The sequence below is a fragment of the Chiloscyllium plagiosum genome, chromosome 16, assembly GCF_004010195.1.
Source record: "Chiloscyllium plagiosum isolate BGI_BamShark_2017 chromosome 16, ASM401019v2, whole genome shotgun sequence".
NCBI lineage: Eukaryota > Metazoa > Chordata > Chondrichthyes > Orectolobiformes > Hemiscylliidae > Chiloscyllium > Chiloscyllium plagiosum.
Genome location: NC_057725.1, coordinates 24,933,311 through 24,950,694, shown reverse-complemented (window position 1 = coordinate 24,950,694; position 17,384 = coordinate 24,933,311). Strand labels below are relative to the sequence as shown.

At 40.4% G+C, this 17,384-nt stretch overlaps 1 protein-coding gene across 3 annotated transcripts in view; it reads right to left on the bottom strand.

Moving 5' to 3' along the window:
• Window positions 1-14,505: 14,505 nt before the first annotated feature.
• LOC122557702 (doublecortin domain-containing protein 1-like) overlaps window positions 14,506-17,384 on the bottom strand; it is a 544,701-nt gene continuing 541,822 nt past the window's right edge. For all 3 annotated transcript variants that reach the window (XM_043705576.1, XM_043705578.1, XM_043705577.1), the window contains 2 exons: window positions 16,310-16,375; window positions 14,506-15,140 (listed from right to left, as the gene is read on the bottom strand). In XM_043705576.1, coding sequence (XP_043561511.1) covers window positions 16,319-16,375 — 57 coding nt within the window. In that variant the 3' untranslated portion in view covers window positions 14,506-15,140; window positions 16,310-16,318. The remainder of the gene's footprint in view (window positions 15,141-16,309; window positions 16,376-17,384) is intronic.

Sequence of the window (17,384 nt, the reverse complement as noted above, 5' to 3'; positions counted from 1 at the left end):
ATACACATATCATAAGTAACAGCTGAATGTTGTAATACCATCTCAAGGATGACATAAACCACGGTAGCAACACTTGAGCTGTTTGTGTATGTGAGTTCAACTATACATGAATGCATATCCCTGATACTCAGACATTCCCCATACTCTCATTATAGCCTCTCTGCAAGAATCAAATAAGAGGCAATTAGCGCTACATTGTGAGGGCAGTTTTCTACTGTTCAGTCATGCCCATGGGGAACTGAAACAGACCCAGTGCATCTAAGAGGTGAGAGAACACAGTGAATTACTCAGCTCCATTAATACAAAGCCTTTTGGATGATAATAGCTTTAATTTACCTGGCTGCAAATTGCACAAAGTAACCTAACTAGTTCTGTTTTGCATCAAGTATTTTATAGCTGCTTCAATTCTTCATCATAAAGATTAACAGTTAGTTTAGCAAGCAGTCAATAATTAATTTCCCTGGTACAGCTAGAGCATAATAAAAACATTATATTGCAAATGACTCCCTATAAATTCTCTAACCCTTTATTAATTTATGCCCAAATGTCGAGATGAGGAGATTAATCATCTTCTGTTGATTTTGAAGTCATCAAAAATATGTTTAAAGATGTATATGGGAGCTCCCTATTGGCTCTGTTGGTTAAGGCAATGAGCAGTTAAGCTAATAAGGAATACTTTCGGCTTAATCCACCATGTTGACTCAGCTGAGGCAATCAGGAAATCGACAATGTGTCTCATTCTTTATTACTGTACAGGGAACCCTTACTGGAAGAGTAAACTTGTGGACATGTCAAGAAAAGAATGAGCTTTGTGCTTCTGATGCTATCCAAGATTTCAGTAATTGTCACTTCTGTAAGGTAACAGAAGGCAAGCCTTTTTCTCTACAGTCAGTGGGGGTGATGTTGGTCTATAGCAATTACCTGAAATGGGCACTTTGACAATTGACAACCTATTTTATAACAATGTTAACATTGGTATGGTGTAAATCAGGCCTAAAAAATTGTTAGGAGCATGATTTAAGTTGTAGGTATTGTCACATTTCGCCTCAATATTTTCAGGAATCAGGGCAGAAGATGGGGTAAGGGGAAGAGTTCACAGAGAAAGTAAATGGCAGGAAATACTGACCCAAGAGATCCTGGATCTTGACCAGTTTGCATTCAATCAATATTTAACTTAGTCCAAGAGAACCCTTGAAGCTATCTCCATTCTGCTAATGTTATTTTGCCAGAGTTTCTGCTGAGGTATTATCAGCAGAACAAGAAGAGCGTTCCCTAGCTATAAGTTTTAAAATCCAGTGCAGTAAAAATTGTGAGACTTTGGCCTTCGACCAAATCAATAATGATAGTCAAATAAAACAGAAATACTGTGGATGCTGGAAATCTGAAATAAATGCAGAGAATGCTGGAGAAACTCATCAGGTCTGGCAGCATCTGTGGAGAGAGGAAAGGAGTTAAAATTTCGAGTCTGTTGTCTTGAAGAGTCAAACTGAGCTCATTAACTCTGTTCCTCTTTCTGCCAGACCTGCTGGGTTTCTTCAGCATTCTCTGTGTTTGTTTCACTTTGATGTACCTTCAACTTTAACTAATAGATACCCCTGCCAATGAGGAATGTGACCAGAATTCCATATCAGCATTTAAAGCTGAGTACAATGTGAGGTGATTTTGTTACAAATGGATACAACCATCAGAAATAGCCATGGGGTGAGCTGTTCTGTCACAGTGTACAACAGTTGTTAATTAGGAATGTCCAGAATTTCTCAGGTGGTTTCTAATAGTGAATTCCCCCTTGCTTGGCTTCATGTTTGGATTGAGAATACTTTGTAAAATATATTATCCAAATAAGGGTATAAAAGACTGGAAAGAGAAATTGACAAATTATTGCCCATTGCCTGAAATGACAACATCTGGAATTTCCAAGGGTGAAAACCATCCTCTCCAGGCAGGTTATAGTGATTTTCAGAGTTGAGTCTGACCCTCAGTTCAATGGGAATTGTAATTAACCAGGATAAGAAAAACTAAAAGCTCACATACAAAAAAAAATCAACACCTAGCATTCCAATGGTCTATTGAAAAGAGCAGGGCCAAGGTATTCTTTCTGCTCTTATGAATGGCACAGGTGGCACAATTGTGGATCCATGCCCTTGACAGAATGTGACATACCTGCTTACCATACAAATTGCTGCACCCTCGTCTGACACATGGAAATTCCAAAATCTTAGTTAGATCTTCTAGAGGATATCTAGATAGAGTTAGGGGACCACTAACCTCTCATGGTTGATCACTCATGCTGACGTGACAATGTTGTTCAATGTTGTTCACAGGACAGTGTAATTTGGGATATTCTCTGGCCAGCTGTCAAGGCTGTTTAACCAAATGTATGCACATTCTTCATTACACAATTGTGCCTCCTGAAATTATTGTAACTTCCTCACCCCCTGGACAGGATAAAAGCAAGAAGAATGTTTCCAATGACCAGGTAGCGCAGAACATGGGGGAGAAGTCACAGTCTAAGGATATAGGGTAGGCCATTTAGGACTGAGATGAGGAGAAATTCCTTCATCCAGACAATAGGCAGTCTATGGAAATGTCTGTCACAGAGAACCGTTATATGTTAAAAATATTGAATGTTTGTAAACAGGAGTTAGGTCTAGTTCTTAGGCTAAAGGAATGAAAGGGTAAAAAGTGGGAACACGGAACAGAGTTGGATGATCAGCCATGATCAATTTGAATGGTGGAGCAGGTTTGATGGGCTGAATGGACTACCTCTTCTCCTATAATCCATTTTTCTATGTTTCATTACTGGCAAATATTGAATGATTAAACTATGAAATCTTTGACTACTCAGACAAAATATTTATCCTTGATAGAGTGTCAACAATAGTCTGGTATTTTTCTCACATATAATCTGAAACACATCATACCACAATAGCTCCAATCAAAATCTCTGGATTCTGGGTGGCATCCTTGCAATCTCCCTTGTACAAAATAGAGTTGCCAATGGTTTGTAGTCAGATTCAATATTAACCTGAAGGAATAATACATAATGAGAAAGCTTCTTCCATGTCTAAGTTGCTGCAAATGCTTCATCTCTATTACTACATAATGTTGTTGAATACATTGAGAGTCTATGAAGCATAATGAACAAGTCTTTTTATCCTAACTTGCTGAATCTGCAACTGACTGCTTTTAGACCTATGGGTGATGTGTCCACTGCTACAATAATTGAAAGTTCAGAATCACAATGTACTCAAAACATTATGAGATGATTGAAATCAAATGCCCGCTGTTGGTGCTCAGTCCAGCACCATGGATCTTGTTCCAAGAATTACCTTAGGTATTCATTTACTTGGGATAATTCATTTCCCATTGGTTTTAGCATATCCATGAACCGTTAGTGTTTGTTACATTCCTGGGTTGTGAAAATTCTCTGATAGCTTTCAGCTTCTGCAAGTTGACTGTGATTTCTGTTAGCTGGGACAATATGATCCAACAGTTTTATTGTTAGTTTTGAAAATGCATAATTGTCATTGTGTGTCATGCCAGCATCTTGCAACATTTTCAAAGTTCTTTTTTCTCCTTAGCCATGTTGTTTCCTAATTGTTCCATGGATATGAACGTCATTCATGCATCACATGATATCTTCTGTACCTTCTAGTATGTTGGACATCATCTGTTAGATTATCTTAAGTGTGAATGTGACTTCAAAGGACAAACTTTTCAGTTCCCCTTAATATTTTGAAAACAGGTCAAATCACCCCTTAAACTTTTAAATTGCATGTGAATATGGTGAAGTTCAGGCAAAACTCTGAGACAGTGAGTGGTAATGAACCAGATCTCATTGCTTATGAAGGTGGTGGAGGTGATCCGTGATTTCAAAAGAGAATTGGATGGGCACATGAGGGAAGTAAACTTGGAAAGCCATGGAGGTTGGAATGAGACTGACTAGATTGCTCTACAGAGATCTGTAGTTGGCTCAGAATCTGTTGAATGGTCTTCTGTGCTATAATACCACTACAAGTTTGAGACTATCTCTGTGCATCTCCCTCCTCCAACTCATGAAGACAACCTAATATAAAACTGTGCTCCCTTAATTATTTGTTTGCAAAATAGGACAGAACAGCAGTGAGAACACAAAAACATTTTGATGACTCCAATTGGACCTCAGGAACTATAAGTTTGGTATATCATTTTATCTCACATCACCCTGTTAAAATTATTGTTCTCCTTCATTTCCACTGACACGCCATGTAGACATCATCAATGTACTAAGAATTTTATTTTTGTTATTGCCAATCTTTTCTTGTCTTTTTGTGCTTTTTGTTTTTGTTTTTGACATGTGCGTCATACTGCCACAACTCACTAGGATCATGCATTGAAAACCAAGCCCCATTACTCCTGTAATCGTCACAAAAGATTTAATTAAATTATCTAAAGTCCCTAACTTACCTGACCTACAAGCCCAGGCTAAAAGAACACACTCATCAGCTTTCTGTAATTAACAAGAAAATAGCTATTTATTGCAAACACTGGCAAAAAAAAGTATTACAAACTGATAACGCTCTATAACCTAAACTCTATCCAGTTTAAAAGAAGAAAAAATAACTCATACACATGCACACAGATACACATAGAGACAAGGCAAGACATAAATAATATGGGTTGGAAAAAATGTGAAGTACTGATCTGGCTCTAATCTAGATTGCAGGCATCAATAAGCTGCTTCCCTTCTGATGCCTTTTGGCTCTCCCAGGAAGATATAAGATGTGTTCTCACCAAAGCCTGACTTTTCATTCAGTGGTTAATAATTTGCCTTTTCATTGTGTTTGGAGATGGTTTCCCCTTTTTTTTCTCAGGGAGGCAATTTGCAACGACAAAGAGAATGGGCAGCTGCTTGGAATGTTGGGGGTGGAGACAGGTGATTTCTCCTTCACAGGATGAATGGTTCTGCTGTATTGTCCAAACGCAAACCTGTAGCCACTCACCCTGGAAACAATCAAGAAATTGCTACTGTGCTGAATAGTCCTTACCACCCACAACTGGTCCTGGTTTAAGAACCAATCCAAAACCACTGGCCAAAAATACCTTCAACATACACTGAGGTATCTAGCAGCATCCCCCAATGCTTGAATAAGATTACCTCGTAGATATAACACACAAGTCCCAGTAACCCTTTGTTTAAAGATGTAGAGGTGCCAGTGTTGGCCTGGGGTGAACAAAGGTAAAAATCATGCAACATCAGTTTATAATTGCCAGTTCTAGCTATCTGACAAAGGAACAGTGCTCCAAATATTTGTACCTCCCAATAAACCTGTTTAAATGCAGTATCTTCTTCCACAGTCCATTAGTTTAAAGCAGTATCTTTTCCCATTTTTAAGTTAACTAAAAGTAAATGTAGGAAAACTAGTGCAATGTTAAGCATGAAATCAATCTTTGTATGCTTTGTAAAACCATGATTTTGGGAAATGATAAACGTAGTACTCCTTTAGAAATGCCTGAAGCAGATATTTGGACCTTTACACAGACAGGTTGAGGGTCCAATATCCATTGGATTGTCCACAGCAGCTCCCAGCAACACCAGCTACACACAAGACCAAGCTTATGTACAGTTTGTGTTCCTCATACATGTAGCAGGAATTGATTTAAATTTGCATATTTGTGGTTAAATGTTATAACAATACCAACTTCCATTTATATTGTGCTTTTGACCTACCACAAAATCCCAAGAAACTTCACAAAATTTGGTGTTGAGCCACGTACAGGAATTGATGCTGAAAGCTCATTCCAAGAGTTTAGTCAAGGAGGAGGGCGAGGTGGACAGCTTTAGGAAGGAAATTCTAGAGCTTGAGGCCTATCAGCAGTGAGCTCAGTCATCAACAAAAAATGTTACTGTTGATCTCTCTCTGCGCATTCTTCGTATCTGTAACACTACATCCTGCATTCTGTTCTATTACTCTGATGCACTTGTAGAGCTGCCTGTAGAGCACGTAAGCCAACACCTTTAACTGTACTTCGGTAAACACGACAGTAATAAATCAAATCAATATCAAATTAATAGTGGAATGCTTCAAATTGGAGATGTATACAGTAACCAGAATTGAGGTAGTACAGAAATCTTGAAGGAGAAAGTGAGGACTGCAGATGCTGGAGGTCAGAGACAAAAAGTGTGGTGCTGGGAAAGCACAGCAAGTTAGGCAGCATCCGAGGAACAGGAGAATCGATGTTTTGAACATGAGCTCTTCACTCTGTCCAGTTGTGCTTTTCCAGCTCCACACATTTTTAAAAAATATATTTTTATTATAAAAAAAAGTTTCTTTTGAATATTACAACAAATATAAAACCAAGCAATTCAAACTATTATTTGAAAAGAAACCTGTTAATTACATAAATAAATAATAACTAATAACTAAGCTAAAAAAAGGAAAATCTTAACAATGTTAATAATGATAATAACCATAACACAGCTCAACAAAACAAAGCAATAGTCCTCGATCATCAAGTGCATAAGGTTATACATATTCATATGTTCATAGTCCCTCCCCTCTGGATACCAAATCCATTACATAGAATTGCCATGCCTATTTTAAGACTCTTATTAGTATGACGGACAAATTTGTGTCCAAATAGTCCAAAAAGGGCCACCACATCTTATAGAAATTCTCAGTTTTATGGTGCACCATATTCGTAGGAAAGTCCTCAGGGATGTGCTCCATGATTAGCTTATGCCAACCCACCAGCCCCAAGGGATTTTCCGACACCCACCCTCATAGAATGTTTTTCTTGGCACAAAAAGTGACGATACTGAAAAACCTGTTTTTTTGTGTGCAACCAATGAAAGTGAATTAACAAAACCAAGAATAGATACTGGGGTCCTTCTCCACCTCTGTCCCCAAGGCCTTCTCTATTTCACCTACCACAGCGCTCCAGTGTGCCCAAAGTCTGTGGCAGGACCAAAGACAATGAGTGAGGGTGCCCATGCTCACTTTACATTTAGGACAGATTGGAGATACTCTCGCTTTAAATTTAGCGAGACGGTTTGGGGCCAGATGGACCCTGTGGAGAATCTTCAATAGCAAGGCGTAGGTCCTGTTGCAAATCAAGATCCTTCTTGCATTTTCCTAGATATTCTCCCATATTTTAGAAGAGATCTCAACATCCAACTCCCTCTCCCACATCCTACAAAGCCATTTGGTCTCATCCGAGTGACACTCTCCCAATAGATGATTAGCGTTACTAACAGATAATGTACCATCAGCACTCAACACTCTCTTCTCCATGTCAGATCTATAAGGATTGGGTAGAAGTGTGGTTTCTTTTTGTATGAAGTTTCTAATTTGAAAGAACTGGAAGAGGTCTCTACTGGGCAATTCTTCTTTCCAAGCCAGCTGGTCAAAACACATCAGTATGTCTACTTTGAATAAATCACCCAGGCAAGACACACCCTTAGCTGCCCATAGTTTAAACCCAGAGTCTATCATCTCTGGCTGAATGCTTGACATACCAGTTGTAGGTGTCAAAAATGATGTTTTGGCAATATTGGTCTCATCTTGATGCATTGCCCTCCACACCTTGACAGTGTTGATGACTATTGGGCTATGGCAATATTCCTTAACTGTCCTAATTTTGTCTAAGAACAGCAGGCTAATAAGGGAGCAACTTGCCTGAGTTGCTTTGATGTCCAACCAAAGTGAGTGAGGGTCCCCCTGGGCCCAATCATTCACGTGAGACAGCAACAAGCTTAACTGATTGTTTTGATATCTAGGAGGCCCACTCTCCCCAGTCTGCAAGGTAACTGCAATTTAGTCAACTTAATTAGGGGCCACTTGCGATACCAGATAAAAGAACTACACCAGCCATTCTGTCTTCTAAATATTTGCTTAGTAAAAAGCAGAGGTAGCATTCACTTAGGATACAACAGGTGGGACACAATGTTCATTTTAACGAGGGCTATCTGACCTAACCAAGAGATCAGAAGCATCTCCCATCTACAAAGGTCCTGATTGATTCTGTTGAATAAAGGGCAAAATTGGCTTTAAATAGCCAATCAAAAATGGGAGTAATAAATATACTTAAGTAGAGAATGCACTCCTGTGACCATCTAAAGGGGAACCAAGATCCTCCCTCAGGATCAGGCACTCTTGGGAGACCACCTTTGGGCATGGCCATTGACTTCGCAAAGTTGATCTTATATTCTGAGAAGCCACCAAATAAATTGATGCATTAATTCAGGTCTAGCACTGACACTGTTGGGTTTGATAAGAAGACAAGAACCCCATCCACATACAGTGCGATCTTATGTGACTTCGTCCCCACTTCTGGAGAGGTGACATTGGGATCCCTGCATATTACCTCCACCAGCGGTTCGATCACCAATGTGAAAAGTAATGGTTATGCGGGACAGCCCTGTCAACTGCCCCTACAAATATTAAAATTGCTTGACCATACACCATTGGTGAGGACTGAGGCACAAGGATCAGTATACAAAACCTTGACCCATCTGATGAAGGTCTCTTCCATGCCAAATCACTTCTAAGTATAAAAAAGATATAGCCACTCGACCCTGTCAAAAGCCTTTTCCGCATGTAAGGAGATCACCAATCCCTGTACCAACTGTTGTTGACATATTTGAATCATGTTAAGTAATCTCCTGACATTATCCGTCGATCTGCAACTTTTTATGAACCCCGTCTGGTCCTCCTTAATAATGGAGGGAAGTACAGTTTCTAGCCTTAATACCAGAGTCTTAGATAGGATTTTGAAGTCAACAGTCAGGAGTTAAATGAGTCTATAGGAAGCACAAACTTCCTTTTATATGAATGAGATGTTCGCCTCTCTTAGAAATGGTGGGAGAAGGCCACTTCTATGTTAGTCATTAAACATACTAAACATCAGCCCTGACAATATACTTATAAATTCCTTATGGAACTCACTGGGGAGCCTGTCAGGACCCGGCACCTTTCCATTCTTGAGCTACCTCACAGCCTCCTGCACCTCTTGCTCTGACAATGGGGCATTGAGGAGAGACTCTTGTTCAGGAGTCACTCCCAGAAGGTCCAAATTCTTTAAAAAAGACTCCACCCTAACCCGCCCACTCTCACAGCTTTCAGATTTGCATAATTCAGAGTGAAATTTCCGGAATGCTGCATTCATTCTTTTAGATTTGTAGGTCAAATTTCCAGTGTTCTTTGTGATTGAGGCAATGGCTTGAGGGAGCATTTCTTTTCCTTGCAAGGTATGCTAGGTACTTGCCCGGCTTATCCCCATGCTCAAACAGTCTTTAACTTGCCAATGTAAGCTCCCTCTCGGCTGTCCATGTGAGCATGGAGTTCAGAGTAGACCGAAGTTCTGTGATCCTCTGCAATTTAACCAGTGAGGGCTTGTCAAAATATGCCTTTTCAGCTACTATCAGACGCTTCTCGAGCAAGCTTTGCTGCTTACCCATCTGTCACTTCTTACTGGCTGAATAGGAAATAACCAGGCCCTAGCATAGGCATTAGCTGTTTCCCAAAGAATAGATGGACTACTGGCTGAGCCTGAATTAATATCTAAAAAGGCCCTGAACTCAGTAGAAAAGAATTCAATAAACTTGCTATCCTTGAGGATGAAGGGGTCCAGTCACCATTGTCTCGAGCTTACCGCCATATCCTTACTCTCAACCATTAAATACACTGGGGCATAATTGGAAATAGTGATATTGCCAATTGTACATGGTGCCACAGAGCCCAGATGTGCTGCAGGGATCAGAAAAAGATCAATCCTGGTATGGCATTTACGTGGGTTCGAAAAAAACATGAAGTCCCTGCCAGTAGGGTGAAGGTGCATCCAAACATCTGCCAACCCTAATTCAGCATACAAATCCCTTAATTGTTTAAAACACAAAGAAGATATCAGCGGGCCTTTGGGCAATTTGTCTACTGTCAGGTGTATGAGACAATTGAAATATCCTCCTATGATGATATGTTGAGATGTAAGGTTAACGAGGCGAGAAAGTGCGTCTGTCAATAATTTAAGGGGGTGGACTGGGGGACAGTCAACATTTAAGATCCTGTATTCTTCCCCACGTATCAAAGCTTTTAAGGATTACAAATCTCCCGTGCATGTCTTTAATGCACTCTAATAACTTCAATGGGAGATTCTTTCTAACTAAAATGGCCCATGGAAGATGAAAATTAAACCTGGTCTTACCCATTCGGTTGCAGCTTCAAATGCTCTGCATCATCCATGTGTATTTCTTATAATAAGGCAACATCCACCCTCTCCCCCTTAAGGCTGAACTTTCTTCCTCTTGACAGGTGAATGACTCCCTTAATATTCCAGGTGCACCACTTAAACACATCCTTAGCCATAACCTTCCATAGCACCACCGAGACTCCAGAGAGGAAGAACTCAAACTACAGATCACTGAGCTTTAATGCAAAAGAATCCACAAAACCCAAAAGCTACACAGACTAAAATAACTCCAGCCAACAAATCTACAAAATGTACAAAATCTATGTACAGCAAAAACACAAAAACAAAAAATCGCCAAAGGCACTGATTGGAGGAACTTACCTTCCTAACCATCCCTACTGCCCTCTCAGCTCTTACCAGCTATGGTCATACTACATATACCGACCATCCGGTTGAGAAAAAAATACACCCAAGAACAAGGTTAATACTATAGACAAGAAAACTAAAAATAAATACGTCACCCATCCCTTAACATAACTTCCCTTCCTTTCTCAGCCTCCAAACCAAGGAACTCTGGAACCACTTCTCTAAGAACTCCACCGGCTGCTCACCTTCCATCCCCTCCGGTATGCCAACAACGCGCAGGTTCTTTCTTCTGCCCCTGTTTTCGAGATCATCTACCAGATCTAACAGTCCGTGGATCAGTGTTTCCAGGGCTTCAATCCATTCTTGGAGGAGTCAGTCTCTGCCTCTACCCCTGCAGCCCAAGTCTTGCAGCATAGCAGATACAGGAGTCAGTCTCTCTTCAATTTTTCTTCCTGGATCTGCTTTGCCAGGATCTCGCGAGATTTGGCCAGCTGTTGGCAAGCACTCAACCAGTGTCTGGTAAGTCAGTAAACCTGCTGCTTCAGGGGGTTGGACCGTGGCCCCGGCCGTGAGTGAACTTCTTCCTTTCTTCGGCATTCTCCAGCTGCAAGGACAAAGGTAAATAGATTTTTTTCAGGTTTCTAGCTCCTTTACTGTGGTTTTACTCACAGTAAAGTGTTTGGGAGGGGTCCTGTATCTTCGGGTTGGTGTTGCAGCATGGAGCCCAGCAAATGCAATCCTAACAGGACGCTGCCATCTTGGGAGAACGTGCAAACTCCACACAGACAGTTGCCCGAGGCTGGAATCAAACCCAATTCCTGGCGCTGTGAGACAGCAGTGCTAACCACTGAGCCACCATGCTGCCCCTGTATTTATTGCATTTCAACAATGACTAAATTTCCCTAGCTGTGAAACATTTTGGGATGTCGAGGGCACCACATAAATGCAAGTTGTTTCTTTTGTTAGACTACAAAACACCATATAAAATGCATGACAAAGCGTCAACATTCCTTCCATTTATTTAGTAGAATTACCAGAAGTATAATGATTATCCATGTGATTTCAATACATTCTCTCTTTGTGGTTGATTGTGATTGGATCAGACCACTGTGAAAATAAGAAAAACACTGATTGCATTACAATAATTTCAGAAGGTTGCACAGAGAAAGATCTTGAAACTTGAAGCAGCAATCATTATTTCTCGTCAGTGCTAAACCAATACAGGAGATGATGAGGCGCTAGGCAAGACTTATCTAACTGCAAGATAATGGGGCCAGGATTTTCTTTGTTTAGCCTTTTCAGTCTAAGTTAACTTTCATTTTTTCCTTTTTTATTATTCATGCAGTAGCAATAAATTGTAGCCAGTATTCTGCAGTGCCTAGTAACAGTGCTATCTGTAATCCAGTTCTGTTTAGTCAGCAAGTTTTTAATCAAGGTGGGATCAAAGCACTGGGATTAAACTCTTGAGATCAGCAGCAGCTTTGCTGCTGCAACTATATTTGGCTTGGCTGAAGTGCTCTGAGCTAAGGATTCTTTCATGACTTCACTTTTCAATAGCTCGTTCACCAAATATTCAGAATCACATATGCAGAATAAAAATGCTTCCAAATTTCAAAATTGCCTATGATTTTACCAGAAAGGTTAACTGTTTTTGTGAAGTTTTGTTTTTAAACTTCGTAATTCGTCCTGTCACTTGCCCTCATCATATGACATCATCTGGTGGACAGCAGGTCCTGTCCAGTTAAACAAATCCAATTAGAAAAGCTTCTTAAAAGCTTTCTATTTATATTTAAGCAGAGATGACTCAATCTAAAATAAACACATTTAAATTTTTACTTTCCAGCACAAGCCTATAATTAAGTTAGAGTATAGTTAAGGTACACACAATTTCCTGGGGGATAGTTTTTATGAAGTGAAACATAAACATGATTTCAGCTTTGAATTTTGCAGCTTAAGTTCTGATTGATGATGGTGGGGTTGTCAAGGATTCAAATGCATTTTTATTACTTTTCATTTTACTCCATGCAGTCACGCTGCTCCAAACAGAACCTGCGGCTTACTTTTACTGAATTCCACAGACAGCAAATTCATGGGATCCCACACTCTAATGTTTCTATCAATTTGAGTTGGCATCTTTCACATAATAAAACACCCTGAGTCATTTTATAGAAGCATGGCCAGAAAAAAATTAACACTGAGACATGTGAGGAGATATTAGGATGGACGATCATTTGCTTGTTGAAGGAGTTAGATCTTAAGGATCATGTTAAAGGAGGAGTTCAGGGTCTAGGGAGCTGAAGACATGGTCAACAATGGTAGAATGATGAAAATTTGTGACCATAACTGAAAGAATCAGTGAAATCAAAGCAAGTTAGTGCAGGAGGGCATTACAGAACTAAGGAGACATGAGGTCACGGAGGAACTTGAGAATGAAAAGAAACATGTGTAATGGGTGAATGGAACAAGGGCCAAGTTGGAATAGGGTCAGCAGAGTTTGGGAAGACTTCTCGTTCATGGAAGGTAGACAGCTGGAGACAAACAAGAAATGCGGTGGAGTTGGCGAGTCTAGAGGCAATCAAATCCAGACTCTGTTAAACCTCAACAACCTCTGGCTGAGCATCAAGAAGACTGAAGCCACTGTCTTCAGCTCTTCCACGGACTCTGTTCTATCACTGTATGTTGTTGTCCTTGCTATACGGTTAATAATCTCACCACCTGTTCAATCTCCAGCTGGTGTTTCTGATCCAAGTGCTCTCCAACACAAAGACCACCTCCATCATGTTATACATTCTGCCTCAGGATGTATGGACTTGGAACAAGTGCACTGAATATAGATTCTGCACACTGATACTGGAGCTTAAGGGTTAAATGTTGTCCAGTTGGATATGTGAACCTTGCATCCCTTCTCAGTATATAAAAGTTCAGAAGATCATGCCATTATCTCATTGAAGTCTTTAAAATGCATAAAGGACTTAATGGGGTAAAGTGAAACTACTTCCTTTAGCGGGCGAGGGTCTGACCATGACCATGGGGGCATAATCTTAAAGCTACAACTTAATAATTCAAGGTTGATGCCAGGACCCACTTCTTCATACAACTGGATAGGGTGGAATTTAAATCCTTTGAGCAGAGATGTTTGGCCATGGGAAATTGCCCGTAAAATCCAGGGATGTGCAGGGTGGGTGGATTAACTATGGGAAATGCAGGGCTATAAGGTAGGGGGTGGATCTGTGTGAGATGTTCTTCAGAGGGTTGGTGTGATTCGATGGGCTGATTGGCCTGTTTCTACACTGAAGGGATTCTGTGATCATTCAGGTCTCATTCTATGAACTAAGCAGAAAAATCGAAGCTGACAGTTTAGTGCAGTGCTGAAGAAGTGCTGCCCTGGTGGACATTTGATTAAGATTATAAAATGAAGCCCTGCATACCCTCTCAGGTAATAAACAAGATCCATGGCAGTAAGGGTAGGAGAATTATCCCTGATCAATATTTACTTTCTAACCTATATCATTAAGAACAGATTTTCTGTTTTTCTACATCATTCCACTTGTGGGAGCTTGTGTATAAATTAGCCGCTGTGCTTCTTACAATACAAGAATGATGCACTTCAAAGTAGTTTACTGTTTGTAAAGCACTTTGTCTCATGATATTGAAAGGTGCTATACAAATTTATGTAAGGTTTAAGATGACAGGGACCTGAGGGACAACCTTTTCGCAAAGAGGGTGGTGCATATATGAAACGAGCTGCCAGAGGAATTGGAAGAGACAGGTACTATTACAACATTTAAAAGATATTTGGACACGTACATGCATAGGAAAGATTCAGGTGGATATGGGCCATATGCAGGCAAATGGGACTAGTTCAATATAGGAAAACTAATTGGCATGGATGGGTTGGGCCGAAGGGCCTGTTTCCATACTGTATGACTCTATAATTCTAAACTTGAAAAGTGTGGCACTGGAAAAGCACAGCAGGTCAGGCAGCATCCGAGGAGCAGGAGAATCGAAGTTTCGGGCATAAGCCCTTCATCAGGAATGATGAAACATTGATTCAGATTCTGCCTGGTCTGCTATGCTTATCCAGCATCACACATTTCGACCCTGATCTCCAGCATCTGCAGTCCACACTTTCTCCTACGATTCTAAAGGGAAGCTTTACTTTATGTTGCTACAGCTAGAAATTGACTGCACAGCGGGTAATGGATAAAACTTTTGGCATAGTTGCTAATTTCATGAATACTAACAATTTGCCTTTCTTAAAAATAAAGGATCGCTTGGCATTGATCTTCTTTCTTCCAAAGAGGTTCTTTTTCATTTTCAATCTAATTTGGCCCAATTCAAATGCTTTGCAGTACAGTGCCTGAAACATCTAAAACAGCAAACAAGCAGAAGAGCAGCTGGTTTTGTTTCACAGCATCTCATTGGCAAACAGATTGTAACTTTTCCCTGGCGTCTTCAATTCCAATGCAATATCGCTTCAACGTTGCTCCATCGCTGGGACATTGAAAGGGTCAATGACAGGAATCCATTGCAATTTAGCAATTCCAATTCCTTATCAGGGAAATGCAGGTTTTCAGAATTTGATCTCTCTGACCTTGACATTCTCACTGCAATGAGAAAACCAGAAAATTGAGCTGTAGTTGGTTGGGAGGAAGATTACATTAAAGGTAACTCCACATCCAACATCAAACCCATCTTAGGCCTCCTTTTTACAGACTCTACCAAATTTACAGACTGCTTATATTTACAGTTGTGTTTTCCAGGATCTTAAAATGAGTTTAACAGTTCATGTAAGAAAATGATGTGGTCAGGTTACTTGATTTCGGCTTGGAATGATTTATGATGTAACAAACAGGGCAATTTTTGCCAAATTCGGTCAGGTACAACAGTCTCACCTGTCGCACTCATGGATTGCAATGTTCCACATTGCCATAATGTTGCCCATAAATGCAGACTTCTCTTTATTTCATACAAGGTTGTGGTTTCGCCAATGGCAAAATGGCAATGGAAGACAAGCTTTGGAGATCTGACAAACACATCCTGAACACGGCGTGGCTTCAAATATGAGACTGAGGTTAACAAATAGCCCAGGGGCCGGGAGGCAAATGGAATCACTATCTGCCTCAATATTGCTCATACTTCAGGTAAGACAGGTTGAAGAGGGCCATTCCCAACTTGTGCCTCCCTCTCAACCATGCTGCCACTAGAAGAATTCCTAAGGGCAACAAATGACTATTTGGAGAGATCTAGGGCCTGGACCCCAGGCTACAAAGTCCTGAAATTAAGAGGATAACACTGAAGTATGTCAATAGCTATGGAAGCTTCAAGGAGTGCTTTAATGTTTATTGGGAATATTTTGACCATTTGAGGAGATCACTGGAAATGTATCCAGTATACACAGGCAATGCCAGAAATATATTAACATATACAAGATAGTCCAAACAAAAATACGATTGAAAATCATAGGAATTGATAGCTGTTATTTTACAGTAAGCATCACATTTCATAGCAAAGCCTGTCTCTTCCATCAGAATTTGAATCTCGACAGAATTTTACACCACTTCTACAAACTTCACAACTTAAATGTGTTCCGTGATAATACAGCACTAAGGAAGTTCAAATAACAGAATTGGACAATAAACAGAGACTTTTCAGACTCTCCATTATAACTCGATGAGAAAAGTAAGCATTATGCTTGATCCAATACAGATGAAAGTACTAACAATTACATTAGGACATCATTATGTTGGAAGATTGATTGTGATTTGCTACTTACCTCTCTAGTTCATTCATTAATTTCTCTGGCTGGGAGAATGGCCAGAAAAGGACTGGGAGCCTCACCCTGTTCAGAAACAACAGTAACTGAGAAGTGTAATAAAGGAATGATGGTTAAAAAAAAAACTCTCTCTCTTACATTAATTTCCATGTTCTCCAAGTTTCCCATCTCGCTGATGAGCCACAGAAAAACCTGGAACAAACAGCCTAAATGGAATGCTTCTGTTTTGCTAAGGTCTTTTGATGGCATCAATGGCTCAGTGGATAACAGACTTGCCTCTGGGTCAGAAGATTCTGGACTTAAGACCCATCCTGATATCTTGAGAGAGATTGCCGGATCCAACTGACATTGTGAACAGAGATGGATGAAGCCCTAAAATACCGGCATTAGTTAGCATGCTTGTTTCCTGATTGCACTCACAGCACAACCCACAAGGCAGATAATCGATTGGGTTCACTAATAACCTGTTGAGCAAGGGTTGACTGGAAGTTCCCAGTCAGCCTCTAGTTTCTTGATGCAGTGTAGAATGGGGGTGGTGTAGGTAGGGGAGGAGAGCAGTGGGAATCAGTTCAGTTGCCTGGAATTACAACCAATGGCAATCCAGGGAACCAATATTCCTGGTAGACCTGCAAGCCTTGGGTGTGGGTGTTGCTAAAGGTCTGCTTGTAAATCAGTGGCCAGGCTACATTTTCTGCTTTTTCATTTAGAAAAAAGTGGCTGAGAATGTTGAATTGCAGTCGTAGTGCTACCTGCTATTTCTCTCAAACTGAATAACTTTCCAATTTTTTGAGTCTGACTGCCACCCTTAATTAGATGGGGTTCCTGTCTTCATGCCAATTAACGGGGCACCTTTGTGAAATTCACAGGTCAATGATTGCTTCCCCACCTCATCACAACAGAAGGTTTTGGGACCTGGAAAAAGTGCAAACCCCTCTCTCCTGCTTCTGAACAGGCAAATCTATCTTTGAGCATGTTTCCAGGCTGACCCTCCTAGAACAGAACTGAGGGAGTGCCGTACCCTTTCAGCTCTCAACCTGAGCAACCTTAATTAAAACATCCAGAGAGAAGGGTTTTA